We start from the raw sequence: 21,651 nt of genomic DNA on the forward strand, positions 1-21,651 counted from the left end.
TTTTAGCTTTTGAAATCTTATCATCTTTTGAGCAAAGAAAAAAAAAATGTTATTTCCATGGTTGATGTTTATTAGCCCTGATCAGGCACTATAACATCCATATGAGTACTTGATAGATGGATTTGCTGATTGAAGATGGAATGGTAGACTGACTGACAGACAGACAGATGGATGAATATGGATATATGATTTACGACAGCATTAATGTGTTTTCTTCAGAGTTTTGATCTTTTTGTTTCTTCCCAGATTTACAATCAAAGCCTGTACATCAACAGAGATGCCCGAACATTGGATGCAGTGCATTGCGTGAAAGGTTACATCAGTGAATTGAAAGAAAGAAGTAAACATGCAGAAAACGCCACCACACAACAGAAACTCATCGCTTTATTTGAAGGTGACTGGATAGGGTGTTTTCGCATGTAAAGTAGTCATCAAACTTGAGTACCATGCGATTTTAGCTTTTTATAGCTTTATATTTATATTTCTCTCAGCAAGATAGAATAAAAATGAATAAGGCCCCCATGCTGCAGGAAATGCATCAAGTTTGGATCATTGCATGAATGAAGATGAAAAAAAAAAAATGTTGCAACTGATTGACAAGTTGCCCTACATCAACATAAATAAGCACTGAATTGATCAGTGTTTTTAGTAGTAGCCATGATAAAAAATCACGTACTCCAGCAGGATTCGAACCTACGACCTCCTGATCTCCGGACAGGTATCATCTCCACTAGACCACCGAGCTTCCACCTGACAGCAAGTGTTGGTTCTAATCCTTATAGCATGCATTGGGTACTGCGTAATTATTCAAATTCATGAAGTTCTTCCGTCGAGATGTTTTCATTGCAACTGATTGAGAAATTGCCCTACATCGACGTAAATAAGCACTGAATTGATCAGTGTTTTTAGTAGTAGCCATGATAAAAAATCATGGGCGTACGTACTCGAGCAGGAAGACATCTCGACGGAAGAATTTCATGAATTTGGAAAAAAATTGTCATATGTGCAAATGCCCTTCAGGAAAAGCTAAAATCATGACGGAAATCATAAATATTATGTTAGAATTCTACTGGTTTAGTATTGATTTATGGATATCAAGTGATGAGGAGTATCTGAATACCATATATGTAACGTGTTGCCAGCTCTTGCCTGAAATTCTGATGCTCGGTAAATTTCTCAATCATTGCTTTCAACCACATGAGTACTCTTGCAAATGTGAATACACGTGGACAAGTGCAGTTCTGAGTAGACATGTTACATTAACCTGTTGAGGACGATTTGATTTTGCTACAACACCCATTTCCCATACACGCTTGCCCGAGTATTCTCGGGACTCATCCTCAACGGGTTAACATTAAAGGACAAGTTCACCTTGTTCATAGATATGTGGGTTGACTGAATGCAGCAATATTAGTAGAGCACATCATTGAGAGTTTGAGGAAAATTGGACAATCCGTTCAAAAGTTATGAATTTTTGAAGTTTCTGCTCAGTCATGGCTGGATGAGAAGACTACTATAGCTTGTGATGTCATATGAGTACAACTATATAAAGAAAGTATAAAGAAAATTCAAGATATTCTCACTTTTCTCACATAATAAAAGAACACTCGACTTCTCTCTTTCAGAAGTCAGGGGGAATAATATTACCCCTAACATAACGGTCAGTAACAAGTCGAGGAAATGTGCACTTTATTCAAAAAGTCAAGTTTTGTGAAATTCCCCTTTTATTTTCCTTATATGGTTGTACGCATGTGATATCATTCACTGTACTAGTCTTCTCCCCCAGCAATGATTGCACATATATTTCAAAAATTCATAACTTTTGAACGGATAGTCGGATTTTCCCAAAACTTTCACTGATGTGTTCTACTAATATCGTTGCCTTCACTCAATCCACATGTATATGAGGTGAACTTGTCCTTTAAAAGTTCACACCACATAATGATCTTATGTACTTGTATATGGCCCAAATGTACCGCAGTGTAGTTCTGAGTTCGTGTTTCTGCACTGCAATTCTTCAAGGATATGGCACAGTGAAAAATCAAGAAAGGAAATGTTATAGTCCCTGAGACTAGATCTACATGAATTCGGGTGATTATGTTGTAGAAAAGCATAATTCTTAAATTCATGTCCATGATAATAATTTTCCATCTTTTGTGAAATTAAATGATCAAACAGCGAAGCAGGGAGATATGCAGGAAATCTGCAACGACCCCCAAAACCAGAATCCAGTCCTCGGGAAGCTGGAGGAAATCCTAAACACAGAGTACCAAGGTGAGGACAACTCCACACAGGCGATCCTCTTCACCAACACTCGAGCCTCCACATGGGCCCTCAAGTCGTGGATTGAGGAGACGGAGTCACTGCAAAGATGCAACATCCGGCCAGGAGTTCTCATTGGAGCTGGGCGGGAAGGAGGTGGGTGTACATCATCCCTCAGTGTGCGGCTGCTTAATTGGCATGTGATAACCATCATCATGAAAGCCTATGATGAAGTCACCAAATATTGATTTGCTGATTTTGATCATTATTATATTTTCCAGTGTTCAAGCTATCCTAGCTCCTGTTTGTCATTTGTCCCACATATGTTTCCAAAGACCTTCTAGGGAAATTTGACAACATTCATTGTTAAGATTTGTGTGTATAGGAGGCTATGACATTAAAGTAATGATGCCAGTGACTGTATACAGCATATTTATACTTAGCAAGCCTGATTTTTCACAAATTTTTCACTTCACGAAAATATCATGAGTATTTAAATTTATGATCATGGAATGGACAGTGATTAACAGAGAAATGTTGACGTGCTCGTTGCGTTCTTGTCAGGATCAGAGTAGATATTTTCACGCATGGTGCTATTTTCGAATAGCGCCAGACTCGCAAAATTCACAAAAATTAAAAACCTATGTATATGGCATATACATAACCCAAGGAGAGTGATTTTGTAGAACTAGTGATGGGTTGTGAAGCCTTTATTTTCCTCCTAGTGGGAGCTCTGAGGTACAGTGGTTGAGGGTCTGGGCTCTGAACAAGGAGGTAATGAGTTCAAGTTTATTCAAGTTCAAAATCATGGTGTATACGTCCGAGGACAAGATGTCAAACCCAAGATTTCTCTCCTGACCAAGATTATCATAAAATGGAAGCCTGGCAATACTGGGGTATTGATAATGGCATATGGCACCACCCTCTGAGAAAGCAGTGCACACTAAAAGTGAACGACTCTGTTTTGGGTTTTTTTGGTTTTTTGTGTTTTTTTTTAGAGCCATATTTTCACCATAAGCTTGATGACTCTTAGCAGGACATGTATGTTATGTGTGCATGTTTATTGTTGCGACAGGGATGACACAGTCTGAGCAAGACGAACTCCTAAAGATGTTTCGAGATGAGCGGCGCAACCTGGTCATCGCCACGTCCGTGGCAGAGGAAGGTCTGGACATCCAGATGTGCAACCTAGTCATCAGATACAACTATGTTCGGAATGACATCGGGAGGGTGCAGGCCAGAGGTGATCATCCTGGTTTTTGGGGGGTTTTTTTCTCTCCCTTTTTCATTCTTGTGTTCTTTCACTTCTGATGAATGTTTTTCTGACAAATAAGATCTTTCCTTGTTCAGAATTGTATCATCAACATGAAGGCATAATGCAAATTATAAGAACAGTGGAGTAAAAAGTACACAAAATTCAGCTATGACAATTGGACATCAAAAAGGTTATTCAAACTCCAGCATGACATTGTTGTGAATATAGCATGAATGATTGTTTTTATTTTTTTTTTAAAGTGAAATGCTTGTGTGTGTGTACAAGAGTGTGTATAATGACATCTTTTTTACTTCCATCAGCCAGCATCATGCATTAATGAGAACATGTCTGTTTGAGTCAATGATATCTCCAATGTCCCTTGGCAAAAGCCTTTGTCCCTTTTGTTTGAAAATTATTAAGTTTTGTTTCTTTTTTTTACCCCCTCCCCCTTGCAGCATTGTTTCAGTATATATTTGAATTTTTACTTCCAAGATTTGATATTTCATGAAGGACTTACATGTAATCCTTCTTGGACCTTAATCCAAAGTTTTTTTAAGCATAGAAGTGAGTGAAATCAATGCCAGTTTTACAATTTTTGTTGACTCGTTTTCTCATTTCACACGGATTTTACTTTATTTCACACCCATGAGGTAGATGAACCCCACCCCGTGTAAAAAAAAAAAGTGAAAAACAAAAACTGTCAGAAGTGGTCTTGATACTTTAAAATGATTAAAAATAGGACTTTGATATCATGTTTTAGGAATACATGTATGTGATAATACCCCCACTCCTTCTCCCATTGTCCCTTATGAATAGTAAATCCCTTTGTCTGTAAATTTCTTGAGTCTGTGTTTTTCAGTGCATTGACACTGGAAACTTCAAAGCCCTATTTCTCAAGAGTAACAATTAGCCTACAGGTTGGGGTTGGATAGCCTGTCAGTTATTACAGTTGGTAAAGGAAAATCCAATTTTGATGAGTTACACATCATTTTGAACCTGGAATCTCTTTAAATTCGGACCTGGGACCCGTTTCATAAAACTTGTCATCAGTGACAAATTGTCATAGATGTGACAAGCTACTGAAATCCTTGCATTTGATTGGCTGAGAGCAAATTTGTCATAGAAATGTAGCAGTTGTCACTAATAACAAGTTTTATGAAATGGGCCCCTGACCTTGAAAATTTTAATACTGTGATGACCTAATACATAGGTTGTTGACTGAGGTTGGGTCACATAAATTATTCTCATTATGAGACTACTTAAGATGGATATGTGGCATAGCTTTGTAGTTTCTGTAATGGCCACCTAAGATGCTTAATTCTTCCATTACAGGCAGAAGCAGGGCCAAGGGAGGGAAATTCCTCCTCATCTTCAACAATCTGCTGCCCAACCTTGAAGAGAGAGAGCGAATGAACAAGATCAGGGAGCGGATGATGGTCAAGGCCACAGAGACTGTGTGCAACATGATCAAGAATGACCGAAAAGAATATGAGAGGCATGTAAGTGTGAACATGATTATGTGCACTCTATTCTTGCGGGGTGGGGGGGGGGGGCTTATTTGTGTCTAACAAGTTCCTCCTTAATTATGAGAAGGAATAGCTTTGAGCTTTTGTACAATTATATTCATACAATATGCCCTTGTTCTTCTAGCAGGGTGTAATGCTTAAGCTGTTGAGGATAAACAGGTTTTGCTACATGTATTTCCCTTAGACACTTAAAAATGAAAATTTTTAGAGTTAAAATGAACCAAAGTTGTAAAGTGTGTTCCCCATTTCAATTGGTTGCATATATTTCTTGCCATGCCAAAAATATCCATAATCGTTGCAGAAAACTGCAGCACTTATTGTACCCGAGATGAATACATTTCAGACCAAGAAATGTGTAATGTCTGAGGGAAGTGTATGAAGTGTGACATGAATTTTCGATTTGTTTCTTTAGATTTGTGAGCTTCAAAAGAAGGACTTCAACATGCAGCAACTCCAAGAGGCGAGTGCGTCATCTCAGAGGCGCCAGGCATCGTCCCGCAGGAGCAGTGACATGAAGTTCCTATGCAAATGCCGCCGGTTTGCCTGCTACACTGATGACATCAAGTGCATCAATGGGCAGCACCACATCGCCACGCCGCGGAATTTCTTGGACAACGCCCAGGCACGCGACATTCCCAAGGCAAGCCTGTACGAGGACGTCTATGTCACGCAAACGATAAACTGCAAGAGTTGCGGAAACTTGTGGGGCTACACGATGATCTACATGGGTCTCGAGTTGCCCCTCGTGTCCATCAAGAATTTCGTCACGGAGAACTCAGCTGGGGAGAGGGCTCACTTCAAGAAGTGGAAGGACTATCCATTTCCCATCAAGGCCATGACCCACGAGGAACTCCTGAAAAGGTTTGCATCTCAGAAAGAGGATGACAAGTCCACTGAGGAAGATACAGAGGAGAAAGATCCTGAATAACTTGTACAGTAGATTCTGCTTAAATGGGTAGCATCTTATAGAGCATTTCTTACCGGATTGGGGGAGTACCTGTTTAAGTGGAGAGTACTGTACTGCACCTTGTACTGTATTGTACTTTACCTATATTAGTAAGGTATGCTCCCTCTCGTAATGTTAGATGGGCTCAGAAAAATTTTCTCCAATGTCATGTCATCGCAACTAAGCTTTATGGTGAGCGATCTTTTGCTCATGCTGCTCCCACACTGTTGAACACTGTTTCATGTTATGTAAAGGAACCTTCCAGAGCATTGAAGTTCAAAGCTCTTCTCAAGACATTCTTTAGAAAAAGTATTATTAATGAGTTTTGGTTCTGCAAACTGCAACATCTATGGTACATACAGAGCACTCCCGTTATAGCGAAATGCTCGGGACCGGCAGTTTTCTTTCGTTATAACGAAATTTCGTTATAACCGAACAAATACAATATATAATGAAAACAAGGAAGCCGCACATATATGATATTCTGTTTGTTGAATACTCGTCATACACTGGAAAGCTATGTGAACAATAAAAAAAATAGTTATTCAATTTCAGATTATTGTATTACAATAACGCAAGTTCAACTCGGAAACTGTGCGTTACACACCAAGCGAACACACAGTGATGTGATGCATTCGCCCATGCAGAGACGCTATTAATGCTTGTTCCACTACGTATTTTCAAAAGCAATCCTCAGTTCGTTATAATGGAGCACATTTCTTTTGTTTTTCTTTGTCATTGGTGCTCGAAAAAGACTTCGTTATAACAAAAATTTTGCTATAACCGTGTTTGTTATAAGCGAATTTTGTACCAAAGACTTTAATGGCGATAATTTTGGGACCAGAAGTTTTACTTCGTTATAATGAAATTTCGTTATAACCGTGTCCGTTGTAACGGGAGTGCACTGTACAGTACATTTCCTTTTTATATTTTCAATCCTCTCCCTTAAAGCACATAGAGACACTACGGTAATGGTATGCGCTATATATAGCACATAAGCACTGTATTATAATTGAATTTCCCTAATCAGATATTGATTATTTAATTGTCTTTGATGAGGTGACTTGTAGTATTTGGATTATATATTCTGACATATATAAGTTTTCATGTCGAATGAAAATGGAGGTGAACAAGGAAAATATCATTTACGTACATGCACTGTTATGATTTGTCTTAAATTTGTTTGTTTTCACTTTTTGCTGCCTTGTTTATTTTCCCTATAATAAGAGACATGAAAAAAAATGGTGAAAAAATTCATTGAGTCAATGGTAGACTTAATTGAGCAAGAAGAGAGAAAATCCCGATGCAAAATAATAGCAAACCAATGTCTAGTGACCACTGCCCTTTGTTATCACTACGGAGACGGGGTATTAAACCTGAAAGTATTTTAATGTCGAATATTTCTCTTTCAGTTTCATTCATGTACTGTTGATTTTTTCGTGACATTTGTTGACAAAAATCTGTGTGAGCAAGGTAATATCACTCTTTCATGATGAAACTTGAGTGTCTTTTGTTTTTTTAGGCATTTCATGTACTTATTATATTCTATATAACTTGTCATAGATGGATATGAATATATTGATACCTGTAATCTGTATGAAATATTTTAGTTTATTTGCTAACAGTAAAAGGCATAGAGAAGTGCCTGAGTTTATATGTAGTTCATAGTGTGCAGATAATCATATTATGACCAAAGATTTGGATATTGGGTATTTTTCTTCCCTGTTTTGTTCCTCATCAGCAGGGATTGTAGAAGAATGTCTTTTACTTTGAACATGTTGCAATACTTTGCCTAACCTAGTATTTTAAAGATCAATGAATCACAGGGTCCTTTTTCATGCCTCCACCACGAAGTGGTGCCGGAGGCATTATGTTTTCGGGTTGTCTGTCTGTACGTCCGTACGTCTGTCCACATTCGTTTACGCAATAACGTGAGTAATATCGAATGGAATTTACCAAAGTTGGTCCAAGTATAAAGTATGATGGGGCAATTACTTGATTAGATTTTGGGTGAAATCGGATAAAAGGCCAAAGGTCAAAGGTCAAGGTCAAATCATGAAATTGTATCAGTTTACACGATAACTCAAGACTGGATCAAGCAAATTTCACCAAACTTTGTCCGAGGGTGATGTTTGATGGGACAATTACTTGATTAGTTTTTGAGTGAAATCGGACAGAGGTCAGAGGTCAAGGATCAAGGTCAAATCCTAAAATTTATCTGTTTACGTGACAAAGGTTCTCAAAACTGGATGAAGCAACTTTCACCAAACTTGGTCCAAGGATGACATATGATGGGGCCATTAGTTGAGTAGTTTTTCAGACAAATCGCAAGAGGTCAAAGGTCAAAAGGTTAAGGTCAAATGGTAAAAATGTTGCTATTTCCCCCATATCTATGCAATGCCTGAAGGTAATTTTTTGAAACTCTGTGTAGACATGTACTACTGCATAAAGATTCTCCAGAGAGAGTTTCATGTCATAAGATCAAAGGTCAAAAGGTCAAAGGTTAGGGGAAAATGTTCCAATTTCACTTTTCTCGCGAATGGTTCATTCTTAGACAGTTATAGCAAACCTAGTTCAAGGAAAGTGAACATTCAAGACATTTCTGACAAACCTGTCATTTTGATATTTTGCCAGTTATGTGAAACTGTCATCACACATTGTGAAGACATTGTATACACCTATTTGGAGAATCATGCATTATGGCGGAGGCATACCAGTCGCCGTAGCGACATTTCTAGTTTTTTTATCTGTTTGTGCTCATGTTGTAAAATAAGAATATGTTTATAGAATTTTAGGTGCACAGGCATTTGTTTCAGTATATTCCAAAGTTATTCTATGCTAGTTGCAATGATATGTAAGTACTGAAAAGCAGAAGAAAGCTAATACAGTTGGGTAATGACACCCTAAAGGACGCCCTCTGTGTATTAGAAACGGATGATGCTTGGGTTGTGGAGAATTTAATTGATGCTGACAGATGCTGTACAAAGTCTACAAAGTGATGATAATTTCTGCACATAATCATGTTGGAGATTGTGGTGGAAGAAACTCAGCTGCCCAGTAGTATTATACAGCAGAATTTATTGCCAATCTGACACTAATATTTTGTTGCTTTGTAGGTGACTTTTTTGCCAATAGATGGAGGAGGGATAAAAAAGTAATGACTTGATCAACCTCAAGTAGCCTCTTTGGTAAAAAACACAAAAACACAAAAACACAAAACAAAAACACACACACAAAAAAACACTTTTCCGAGATGACACTCCCTTCACCAAATTGGCTCTTTGTTTCAAACTATTTGGAAAAGTGTGAGGATCTGCAGGTCTTTTAACTACACATCAGATCTCAAGTTAGCAATTTCTGTGTGCAAATGTCCTCTCTATTACAGTTTTCTTTTTCTCCTCCAAATGTTACTTTTAAGTCTTCTCACTGCCAATGCTCCATCGTTTATTACTTGCATCACCATGTAGCTGTAGTTTAAAGTGACTGTCCTGGATGTGTTATGTAATACTATAGGTACATAGGATCCTACAGCATCACCTTTGACATACCCATTATCATTGCTCCATTGTTTATTACTCTCATATATCATGTAGCTATAGTAGCTGTGATTTTAAGTGGCTTTCCTGGATATGTCATGTAATACTGAAGTACATATAAAATCCTATGGCATCACTGTGGACCTACTCACTCTCATTACTCTATCGCTTATTACTGGCATCATCATGTAGCTGTGGTTTTAAGTGACTTTCCTTGATATGTAATGGGATACTGAAGTACATAGAATTCATGGCTTTGCTTTTGGACATACTCAGCTCCATTGTTTATTACTGGCATCATCATATAGCTGTAGTTTTTAAGTGACTTTTTTGGATATTTTATGTGATACTTAAGTACCCAGAATCCTATGACATTACTTTGGACCTACATGCTTATATTCAGGATCTTGGATTTTAGATTTTTTTTTTTTCACGTATGCTAGTCATAAAATGGTAATGACACTAAAGGGGCAATCACACATCGCCAGTTTAGATGGCAGTTCATAGCGGTTCTCAAACTGCCGTGAACCGTGTCCCTATACGATGGCGGAAAGCACTTAAACGTGATGTGACTACGTTCTCAACACATTTTAAACACGTCGCTAACGCAATTGGCGCTGTAGTAATACGGACCTCCCCGAAAGGTGGAGGAGTCTATACCAAGCCCCTGTAGTTGGATGCAATCAGAGCCCTTTAACACTGAGTTTGGCCAGTTCGTCTTTATTGGCTTACAACAAGGAGCGTATTGCTTTGTTAAGTAAACGTAATTTAAAAAGAAATTGTGAAACGTTGTAACCCCCTGTGTATGTATGACATAAGTGATGCAATAAATAGTTGTCTTCGAGTTTCAACATGCTTTTTTCTCTCTCTTTTAACTATTAACTGTCATTAAAAAGACATACATGTCAGAAGCAGAATCCAATCTAGTTTGCAAAGTTTCCCGAACCGCCATGAACCGCCATCTAATGACTGACTTGCCATACGGATGAAATATCTGTGAATGAAGAACATAAGAGATGAAAGTGTAGGAAAATTAATTCACATAATTTTTCATTTCCTCATCAAAGATATATATATATATATTTATGGCTCAAGTACACTTTATGCACCTGTATGTGATAGTTTTGTAGCCTATTGATATTGATGTAGGGAATGGTGTTTATAAATTTGTCTTGCATAATAAAATGCATAAGAAAAAAAAATACATGCAATATAGACCGTAATGGATATTCTCTGTCTTATGTTTATAATTGTCATGAATTTCATTTCTATACGTTATGTAATTACAAATGCAAAATGCAAGTAGATTTTCACAGCAAATAGAAAAAAAAACTCCCCCATGTGCATGTGCATAGTCAGTCAGTTGCAATTTTGTGTATATGTGTGTGTTTGTGAGGAGACTACTAGAGTTCATGACATCATGTGTGGACAACAATATAAAGAAAATATAAAGGGAATTCCACAAAAATTCATTTTTCATGAAAATTACACATTCCATCACCTTGATACTGACATAGTCGAGGGCAGTAATTATTCCCCATACTTTCACTCAATAGAAATCCAATAAAATTTTGTTAGCAATTATTTTGATAGAGAATAGTCCGCAACTTGTCCTCAATTTGATTATCACCCTTTAGCGTTCCTTACACTAAAGATGAATAGATGTGTGTGTCTGTACATATATATATACATGTATTATATATATATATATATATATATATATATATATATATATATATATATTATTATATATATATATATATATATATATATATATATATATATATATATATATATATATATATATATATATACATATATATATTATCTAGTTAGTTATTTAGTTATTTATATGTATAAGGTTTCAGTCTAATATGTTGGTTTTTGTTTCTTTGGTTTTGGTGGCCCCAAAACATAAAGAAAAACATGCCATAATGAAATCATTTCAAAAAACTTTTAGATAATGAAATACACAATGATCACGTGAAAATTGGCAGGTATGAAAGTGGTTCAAGTATCACATACTGTGACCAGGGAGGTTCTCTTCCCATGTCCCTGCTGTGTAGTGCTGTGACTTAGACGTTAGAAAAGAAAATAAATTGGGAATGAAATATTATTCAATAAAACATTAAAATATATGTGACCATTATTTCTAAATCATGCATAATACTGTGACGATGACACCACGTATGGATGAAATAGTTATGCTTAAATGATGATTACATCAAAGGTAAACAATTGTATTATTGGATAGATAAATTCAGCCGTTAGAAAATACAGTGCGGCAGAATTCGGCCGCTAAATACGCTGGGTGTGGCCATCAAGACTATATAGCGGCGATCTGGCAACCCTAGTCGTGATCGCAACAGGTAGCTGAAATGCGTGCAGTTATCAAACACTGATTAACTGTACAACTATTCTCCCTTATTCTGGTTGAGAAAAACACATAATAATACAATGAAAACACTAATCATAATTTTTTGATGCCCCGATCGGGCCACCAGAACTTAGCATTTCTGACAAATAATAATAATAATAATAGTGTATACTTTTATAGCGCAACAGTCCATCAAAAGATGCTCTTGGCGCTATTAGTCTTAGGGTTAGGAGGAGAAAAAAAAAAGAAGAAAAGGAATTATGTGACATCTTCACTTTTTTTGTTTCCTACAACATATTGAACAGATATGTTTTTAGGGATGTTTTAAATGATTCCACAGAAGATGACTGGCGAACAGTGACAGGGATATCTTTCCAAACTTTTGGTCCAATGTGGGAGAAAGAACGAGTTCCCCATGAATGCTTAACCTTAGGTATCTGAAATAAAAAGGAAGTAGATGATCGAAGTCTGCGAGGGGGGTTATAACAACATAAAGAATTCTGGAGATACTCTGGTGTAGTTTAGTGAACCACATGATACACAAGGAGAGCAATTTTGAAAATAATTCGCTTTTCAACAGGAAGCCAATGGAGAGAACGTAACACTGGTGTAATGTGAGCAGTTTTCCTGCTATATAGGTCAGTAATCTTGCGGCAAAGTTTTGAAGACGTTGTAGAGTGTTGATTTGTTGTTGTGACATGCCGAAAAACAAAGAGTTACAATAATCTATACGAGAGGAAATAAGAGCATGTATAAGCTGTTCCGCTGCTGTTTTAGTGAGATATTTCCGAATAAAACCAAAATTACGCAACTGGAATCTTACAGATTGTGATATATACGCAACATGATATTTGAAGGACATGGTACTATCAAAAACAACACCAAGATTGCGTGCCTTTTCAGAAGAGTTAATAACACTGTTACCAATACTCAATTGACACTTCTTCATGTTAGCCTTTGTCAGCATTATTGTCTTGACCCAAGTACCAATAACTCTGTTTTATTGTCATTCAACTTTAGTTGATTTTTGCTCATCCAACCTTTGATTTCATCAACACAGATTTCAAGTTGTTTTAATACTGTTGCTGCTACAGTTTCAGATGGCGGGAAGGAAACAAACAACTGAATGTCATCAGCATAGCAGTGATAATGAACATTATGCTTCCGAATGATCTGACTAATGGGCTGAAGATAGAGTGAGAAGAGGAGTGGGCCACCAACCGATCCAAAGTGGTGGCCCAACATCTATTTGTGGGCGTATCCGGGCAATTACCCCAAGAGGGCAATTACCCCCGGCTCAATACTGGTTAGTAGTAAGGTTAGAGTAAAGATTATATGTTTAGGGTTAGGAGTTTGGGTTAGGGTTAGGATTAGGTTCAGGATTAGGATTAGGATTAGGATTAGGGCCAGGGGAAGGGTCCTGGGTAATTGCCCAGGGGGTAATTGCCCTAGACCCATTCGTGGGAAATAAGAATGGCCGCTAAATACACTGGGTGTGGCCATCAAAACCATTATAGCGGCGATGTGGCAACCCTAGTCGTATATTCCTTATTCGCTTCGATGAAAAGAACGAGGGTAAAGTACTCACCATCTACATTCTACTTCTGCATAATCCGATATGTACATTGTCCCTAAATACCACCAAACACTCCAGCAGCCATGGCTTATTCATTAAAAAAAAAATATCGATGGTGCAATATACATATATATATATATATATATATATATATATATATATATATATATATATATATATATCTATATATATATATTATATATATATATATATATATTTATATATATATATATGTATATATATATATATATATATATATATGTATATATATATATATATATATATATATATATATATATATATATAATTATATATATATATATATATATATATATTGCAGACGATATACGCTTTTCTGCAAGTGTGATTTAACATTAGAGTCATAGTTGTAGGTTTTGCCTTGAATACTGGCAACATGCGTGGTAAATACACTCAGCAAAAAGAAAGTTAACGCTTTTTTTCAAGTTCATCTTTCTCATAGATTATTTGGCTAATATCTATGTTTAATATACTTTGTTAAAGGTAATTTAATTGGCTATCAACCTAGTAGGTCAATAAAAAGGTAAATCTACGCATGAGTGAAGACATTCGCTTTTCTCTTCCAAGGCACAAAAGAAAAAAAAATGCAAAAATGGGCAAGTTGTTATTCATGCGTATGTGCTCTTCCGCAATAAGAACAAAAGACAAATTCAACACTATATAAAATGCAAATTAATTCCCCCAAATCAACGTGTGATCTGATCTCTGTAATGTTTCTGTAACCCTCCAAAGGTAAAGAAAGGCAAAAAATAATGGAGGAAAATAAAGAATCTTCTGTCAAATCCATATTCAAAAGACATACGAGAAGAAGCAATGGTAACAAAGATGGAAGAAATTTGAAATTTTATTTCAAATTGAGAAAATTTAAAATGATAGTTGGTTCTTGAATTGGTCCTATAAATTCTTAAATTACTTTATTAAAAATGAAATAAAGAAATTGTCCATTTTATCACCTTTGCGGCTTACTCTCTACACCATTTAAAGTTTAAGTTGACCGAAAATTCTTCATTATGTTTTTGTTTGAGAATATAAAGAGAAATATTGGAATGAAAACTTATTTCTGCTATTTCATTCATGACTTGTATTGCGTTGAACTGGTCTTTTGTTATCGCTGCTCTCTTGAAAAGGAATTTGCAAATGAATGTCAAAAATGTCAATTAGTATCCAATTTTTACATTTGTGCCTTGCAGGACAAAAACGAATGTGTTTACTCATGCGTGAAGTTTGCGTTTGTATAAACCTGTCTACCAGGTTGATAGCCAAGTGAATAATATTTAATATGGTATATGACACAATGATTCTTATCAAAATCTTCTATGAAAAATATGAACTGGAAAAGTGTTTACTTTCTTTTTTTTTTTTTGCTGAGTGTATAACAGCCTATAAACACACCTAGATTATTGGGAACGTTTTTCGCGGCATGAAACTTCAGCGAATTGTCACTGGCATTTAGTTCCTTGTATAAAAATCGCGCGCATTTTGCTTTCGCGAATCTCGGCTCCTCATGAAATTTGCGAAAGTTTTATGCATGCGAAAAATTTCTGAAAAATGAAATTCAGCATTCTTATCATAAAACTCAAAAGATTCCAGAGCGCTCGTACTATGGAATGAGTAGGTCATGAGGGATTATCTCTCCAAATTTATTTTGGGGCTTCTATCCGCCCTCATGGTAATCTCAGAATTCAACGTTAAGCGACCAGACTATCAGGATCAAAATTACGATAAGGCCAATGAGTCATACCCAACAAGCGTAAATATAACAATCAAAGAACCTTGCAGCCATCCTGAAACGATATTTGTTCGATGAAATGCTATATTCGTGGTAGGTCTTTCATCCGACATTCAAAACTCAACTCAACTCATACTCAAGGAAGGTATTTAAAAAAAAATAATCACATTCGAATGCAAGTGATATAATATTATACAGAAAGAAAAAGGAAAATTAAAAGAATAGGCCTACGGCTGGCAGACCATCACAAGTAGTGACAATGATTGCCACTTCTCTATCTCCCATCGGTCCATGGGGCCCGGTTTACAAAACAAAATTAGGCCTACACTCATGGCAAAGAAAAGTGATATTAAAATCCAAATATGATGATTTAAGCATACGTAAAGGTGCAAAATGATTATCATATTACATAATTTGCTATCAGGTTCATAAGCATGGCAAAGCAAGAAACAGCAAGAACAAAAAAAAAAAAAAAAAGAAGGGACAATCTATTCAAAGAAAACCAAGGGATATCGGCGTTAAATGAAGCATAGATCAGTACAGAATACTTAGTAAGTAGAACAGCTCCTGATTTGAACTTAATGATATATATTCAGATAAAGACAAACAAAAATAACAAATAAAAAAAATAAACTAGTGCTGGAGAGGACCTTTATAGTTGCCTGTTGACATGCATAACAATTCTATGCATGTATAACGACGAAAAAAAAAAAACTATGGATGTTCTGTTTGTTTGTTTGTTTGTTTGTTTGTTTGGTTGTTGGTTTTTTTTTTTTTCGTCGTTATAAAGACATACATGCATAAAATTGTTAAGTAGGTGACTATAAAGGTGCTTTCATCATCCTCACTTTTTTTTTTATAATTTCCGTTATTTTGCATGGCCGGCGCCACGTATTCAAAAGTGTGTGTGTGGGGGGGGGGGGGGGCACTTAATTTTTTTTTGTGTGTGCCACTACAGTAAAGGGTTTCATCAGCTGACAAGCAAAAAACAAAAAACAAAAAAACAAAAAAAACAAAAAAAAACAAAAACAAAACAACAACAACAAAACGAAAAAATAAAAAAACACACACAAACACACACACACACACACACACACACACAAAGGCACTTACCCGGAACTGATTCTGTCACTTCCTAGTTTCATCAGCTAACAGGAAAAAGAAGAAAAACATCTTCAGCACAACTTTCTGATTCCATTTCCGGGTTTCTTCAGCTGACAAGCAAAAATAAAACCCTAACAAACAAACAAAACAAAAAGAAAATCTATTTTTTTTTCTGATGCCACTTTCGGGGTGAAAAAGTGTGTTTGGGGGGGGGGGGGGCACAGTGGTTACACCCTTATCATGTATTCCTATGTATTGTGAAAAAAAAGAAGGGGGGCTGTTTTGCGGGCCCTGTTTTGTATGCTTTTATGATATCGAAATAAATGAATGGATATATGACCGCAGACCTCCGCCAAGTTCATAAATGGCCTGGGCCCCGTCTTATAAAGCCTTCAAATCAATCACAAGTCCCCAAATCAATCGCAACTTGCATTGCAGCACACAAAAAACTTGTGATTGATTTCTATCACAAGTCTTTATAAGACAGGCCCCTGACTTCCTTATGATAAATAATCTTCGAATAATAATGATAATGATAATGATAATAATAATAATAATAATAATAACAATAATAATAATAATAATGATAATAATAATAATAATAATAATAATAATAATAATAATAATAAAAATATCCTAGCCCCATCGGGCCACCAAAAAAAAAAAAAAAAAAAATAGTGTGGAGCCTTGCCTTATGTATTCCTATGTATTGTGCAAAAAAAAAAAAAAAAGAAAGGGGGGGGGCTGTTTTGCGAGCCCTGTTTTGTATGCTTTTATGATATCTAAATAAATGAATGGATATATGACCGCAGACCTCCGCCAAGTTCATAAATGGCCTGGGCCCCGTCTTATAAAGCCTTCAAATCAATCACAAGTCCCCAAATCAATCGCAACTTGCATTGCAGCACACAAAAAACTTGTGATTGATTTCTATCACAAGTCTTTATAAGACAGGCCCCTGACTTCCTTATGATAAATAATCTTTGAATAATAATGATAATGATAATAATAATAATAATAATAATAATAATAATAATAATAATAATAATAATAATAATAATAATATCCTAGCCCCATCGGGCCACCATAAAAAAAAAAAAATAGTGTGGAGCCTTGCCTTATGTATTCCTATGTATTGTGCAAAAAAAAAAAAAGAAAGGGGGGGGGGTGTTTTGCGAGCCCTGTTTTGTATGCTTTTATGATATCTAAATAAATGAATGGATATATGACCGCAGACCTCCGCCAAGTTCATAAATGGCCTGACTTCCTTATGATAAATAATCTTAAGAAAAAAAAAAGATAATTAAAAAAAGCAACAATAAAAATAGAAGAAAAAAAATCCTAGATCAAGACGGTGATCCGCAACCCGGATCCGCATCATCGTATCATCACCAATCATCCTGTTTCTTATGTCATTATGAACTTTTCCTAAAAATTTCATCCAGATTATATGCTCATTAATATAATTAATATATATATATATATATATATATATATATATATATATATATATATATATATGTATATATATATATATATATATATATATATATATATATATATATATATATATATATATATAATGTGAGAAATAGTTCCCTGGGTCCCGAACGTACGCGGTGCCGCATTGTTGGATGCATATAGTTGAAAGAAATTGGACTGAGGCGGGACGTTGCTCTCGATCTTAGTCTCCCTTTTATTTGTCAAGCTTTCGGCCCGTCATTGGGCCTTCGTCAGGACCTACCAACAGAACGATTATTATATGAATAACCTGATGTGTCATATAATATATAATGCAATTTCACATATTACCAATCTTCTCAATCCTTTCCTTTATATACACAAATCAATCATTCAATTCAATACAAATATCCACTCTAACCTCCAGTCATCATCAGAATAACATCATATGTCCAAAAAATATATAAATAAATTCTTATATCATAATGCTGCCATATAATAATCATATTGTCTTATAATTCTTAGCATGATGATCACAAACAGAATCATTATACATATATATCATATTCATATGTCTATTTGCATTGCGTATGTAGCATGTATATATCCGCATACGCACACAATAAATTCTTATATCGTAATGCTGCCATATGATAATCATATTGTCTTATAATTCTTAGCATGATGATCACAAACAGAATCATTATACATATATATCATATTCATATGTCTATTTGCATTGCGTATATGTATACATCCGCATACGTACACACACACCCACATACATACGCACATATATACATATTCACATACACACACTCTCACATATGCACACACCCACAAAACTCCGGTTGATATAATACTATCTAAATCAACATATCCTATTTTATTTCGTATATTACCGAAATATAATAGCGTCAACCCTCCAAAATATATCAACTCTTAGATCAAATGTGTAAACAACAACAATTTCTGTAAATTACCTGCGTGGGACTCGTGTGGTTATCGTGCATCCCAGCACCGTGTGCTCATATTCTGTTCAAAAATAAAATAATTACCATTCAATCATTCATAATACCTCTTATTTTGCAAATATAATCAAACATACTCATATTAAAACATCACAAGATCATATTCACAAATCCATCATACGCTATTTTCCATATCATTCTTATCCATGCAGTCAGATCAACTCGTGACGCTCAACAGTAATCATGAATCGTGTGATCATACAATAAATATCAACAGAATTTCACAATAATAGTGTTCAATCATAATATCTATTATATTACATATAAATACAGTCAAAAATAATCATATCAGAAATCACAGATTCATACATTTTCCCAAATACATCATTGTACACCATTATACATTTCATTCATATCAAATCACATGAACTTATTACACGCAGCTTTATTCATACATCTTGTGATCGTACAATATATCAGTACATAATTATGCAAATGAAATCTCGATAATCACAATGTATCTAACCTGAAATTTATTAGGGTGTTTTACCTGTATGTTGGGCTGTATTTTGTCCTGTCTGGTCATGGCCAAGTTTTCTGCTACGGGTGTTTTACTGTAAGTCTGAAGTTAGGGTGAGGGGTTCGGGATAAGAGCTATGTAGGGTTCATTGGTCAACGTTAATGCCATCAGGGGTCAGTGTTTTCAATTTCTTTATCCAGAAGGATTCTCTATGTAGGATTACTTGGCGGGATTTTGTTCGGATTGTTTCGATGCCTGTGATCTTTACATTGTCAATTGAGTGGTCGGGCTGGTTAAAGTGTGTTGTGTAGGGGAGGGTTTTTCGCTTGTTGGGTGTATTGTAGTTCAGTATTTCCGATTTAGTGTTACTGAATCTGGTGTACAAGGATGTTTCTGTCTTTCCCACATATTGTTTGTTACATTTCGTGCACGATATCAAATAAATGAGCCAGTCTGACTTGCATTGTATTTTGGATGTGATTGGGAATTCCTCCCCCGTGACATTACTTTTGAACTTTTTGCCCTCTTTAACAAAGTTGTGAAGCATGCACCGTTTGGCTTCGCATTTGGCAAAGCCGTTTGTGTTGTTCTCATTCAGCTAGTCATTTTTGGGGTCGCCAGAGTATGTTAGTAGGTCGCGGAGGGTGCGGGGGCGTCGGTATGCAACCAACGGGGGATCCGAAAATATCTCTGAGAGTGAAGCTGATTCATCTAGGGTTTTTTGTTCCTTTTTGAGAATTTTGTGTAGTTTGGCGGTGGCGGGACTGTATGTTAAGACGAAAGGGGTTCTTTCTAAGGGGGGTCGTTCTTTTTTGTCAAATAATTCCGCGCGGGGGATGGAGCGAGCTCTGTTGATTTGTAGTTTAGTTTGTTGGGGAGGGTATTCACACTTGTCGAGATAGTGTTGGAGATTTTCGAGGTGTTTGTCTGTGCTTTCTGGCTGAGAGCAGTTACGTTTGATTCTAAGGGCCTGGCTGTATGGTATGCTTTTGAATACATGTCGAGGGTGGCATGAGGAGGGAGGGAGGAATGTGTGAGAGTCTGTAGGCTTGGAGTATAACTCTGTCTGGAGAGTTCCGTCGTCTGAGAGGACCTTTAGGTCAAGAAAGTTGACACAGTCGGGGGATGACTCAAACGTGAATTTGATTCGGGGATGGAGGGCGTTCACTGTGTTTTGGAATTGTGCTAATGATTGGGGGCATTGTGTCCAGATGAATATGATGTCATCAATGTATCGTTTCCACGATTTCGGGAAGATTGCGTTTGTGAGTTCTAATAGCTCTGCCTCTATCTCCCCCATGAAAATGTTAGCATACGATGGGGCAACAGGGGTGCCCATAGCGGTACCCTCTATTTGTAAATAGTTCTTGCCGTTGAACTGAAAATTGTTCAATGACAGTACCAGTTCAAGTAGACGAATGAGCTGGTCGGTTGGAGGGGAGGGGTTCATTCGGGCGTTGAGGGCGTTTCGACATGCTTTGATGCCCTCATTGTGGGGGATGTTCGTGTACAACGAAGTTACATCGGCTGTCACTAGTATGCTTTCTGGGGGGAGGGGGTTCTGGGTCAGATTCAGGTCTTTTATGTGGTTGAGAAAATCGGTTGTGTCCTTTAGGTGAGAGGGCAATTTTTCAACCAGGGGGCGGAGGTGGAAGTCAAGGAATCTTGAAATTTGCACAGTGGGGCACGCACATCCTGAAACAATAGGGCGTCCCGGATTGTTGGGCTTGTGGATTTTGGGGAGGAAGTACATGTTTGGGCGACGTGGATCCTTTGGAATTAGTTTTTTCTTTAAGTCTGAGTTCACGTCAAGGCTTCCCACAGCTGTTTTTACCTTTTGTAGGTGTTGAGGGGTGGGGTCATGATCTAGGGCCTTGTATGTCTTTGTATCTGTTAGTTGTCGTAGACCTTCGTTGATGTATGTGTCGGTTGACATGACAACCGTACACGATCCCTTGTCAGCTGGTTTTATGATTATCTCTTTGTTGCGTTTGAGACTGTAGAGGGCCTTTCTCTCTGGTTTGGTTAGATTGTCACATCTTTTGTTTCTTTTACGTTCGTGAGTACTGACCATGTTGAATGTCGCGGTTTCTACTTGCTCTAAGTATTTGTGCAAGCTGGGCTCCTTGACGAAAGGAGTCCACGCGCTTTTTGTTCTTAGCTGTTCTGGCAGCTGAGTCTGATCATTTTCTTTAGCCGGCCGATTATTGTTAAGGTCAGATTCTTTTTTCTGCTTCAGAGCGAAGTGTGTTTTTAGCGTCACTCTGCGTTTAAATGCATCTATGTCTGCTTTTAGTTGTAGTTCGTCCATATGGGGTGGGGTGGGGCAGAATTTTAGTCCTTTCGATA

General features: G+C 36.6%; 2 protein-coding genes across 2 annotated transcripts in view; one reads left to right on the forward strand and one right to left on the reverse strand.

The window, feature by feature from the left end:
* Positions 1–7,885, forward strand: part of LOC140241669 (ATP-dependent RNA helicase DHX58-like) — a 29,005-nt gene extending 21,120 nt beyond the window's left edge. Inside the window, exons 11-15 of the mRNA XM_072321412.1 lie at positions 247–394; positions 2,179–2,418; positions 3,338–3,505; positions 4,850–5,016; positions 5,456–7,885. Of these exons, the coding sequence (XP_072177513.1) occupies positions 247–394; positions 2,179–2,418; positions 3,338–3,505; positions 4,850–5,016; positions 5,456–5,971 (1,239 nt within the window). The 3' untranslated portion in view covers positions 5,972–7,885. The remainder of the gene's footprint in view (positions 1–246; positions 395–2,178; positions 2,419–3,337; positions 3,506–4,849; positions 5,017–5,455) is intronic.
* A 12,015-nt stretch (positions 7,886–19,900) lies between these two features.
* On the reverse strand, positions 19,901–21,238 carry LOC140241393 (uncharacterized). Its single transcript, XM_072321124.1, has one exon. The coding sequence runs from the start codon at positions 21,236–21,238 to the stop codon at positions 19,901–19,903; it is 1,338 nt and encodes a 445-aa protein (XP_072177225.1).
* Between the last annotated feature and the right edge of the window lie 413 nt (positions 21,239–21,651).

This window comes from Diadema setosum, chromosome 18 (genome assembly GCF_964275005.1).
Source record: "Diadema setosum chromosome 18, eeDiaSeto1, whole genome shotgun sequence".
Lineage (NCBI taxonomy): Eukaryota > Metazoa > Echinodermata > Echinoidea > Diadematoida > Diadematidae > Diadema > Diadema setosum.

Bases quoted from the DNA above. Each gene is read 5' to 3' on its own strand.
- LOC140241393 (XM_072321124.1), bottom strand. From the start codon at position 21,238: ATGTCAACCGACACATACATCAACGAAGGTCTACGACAACTAACAGAT.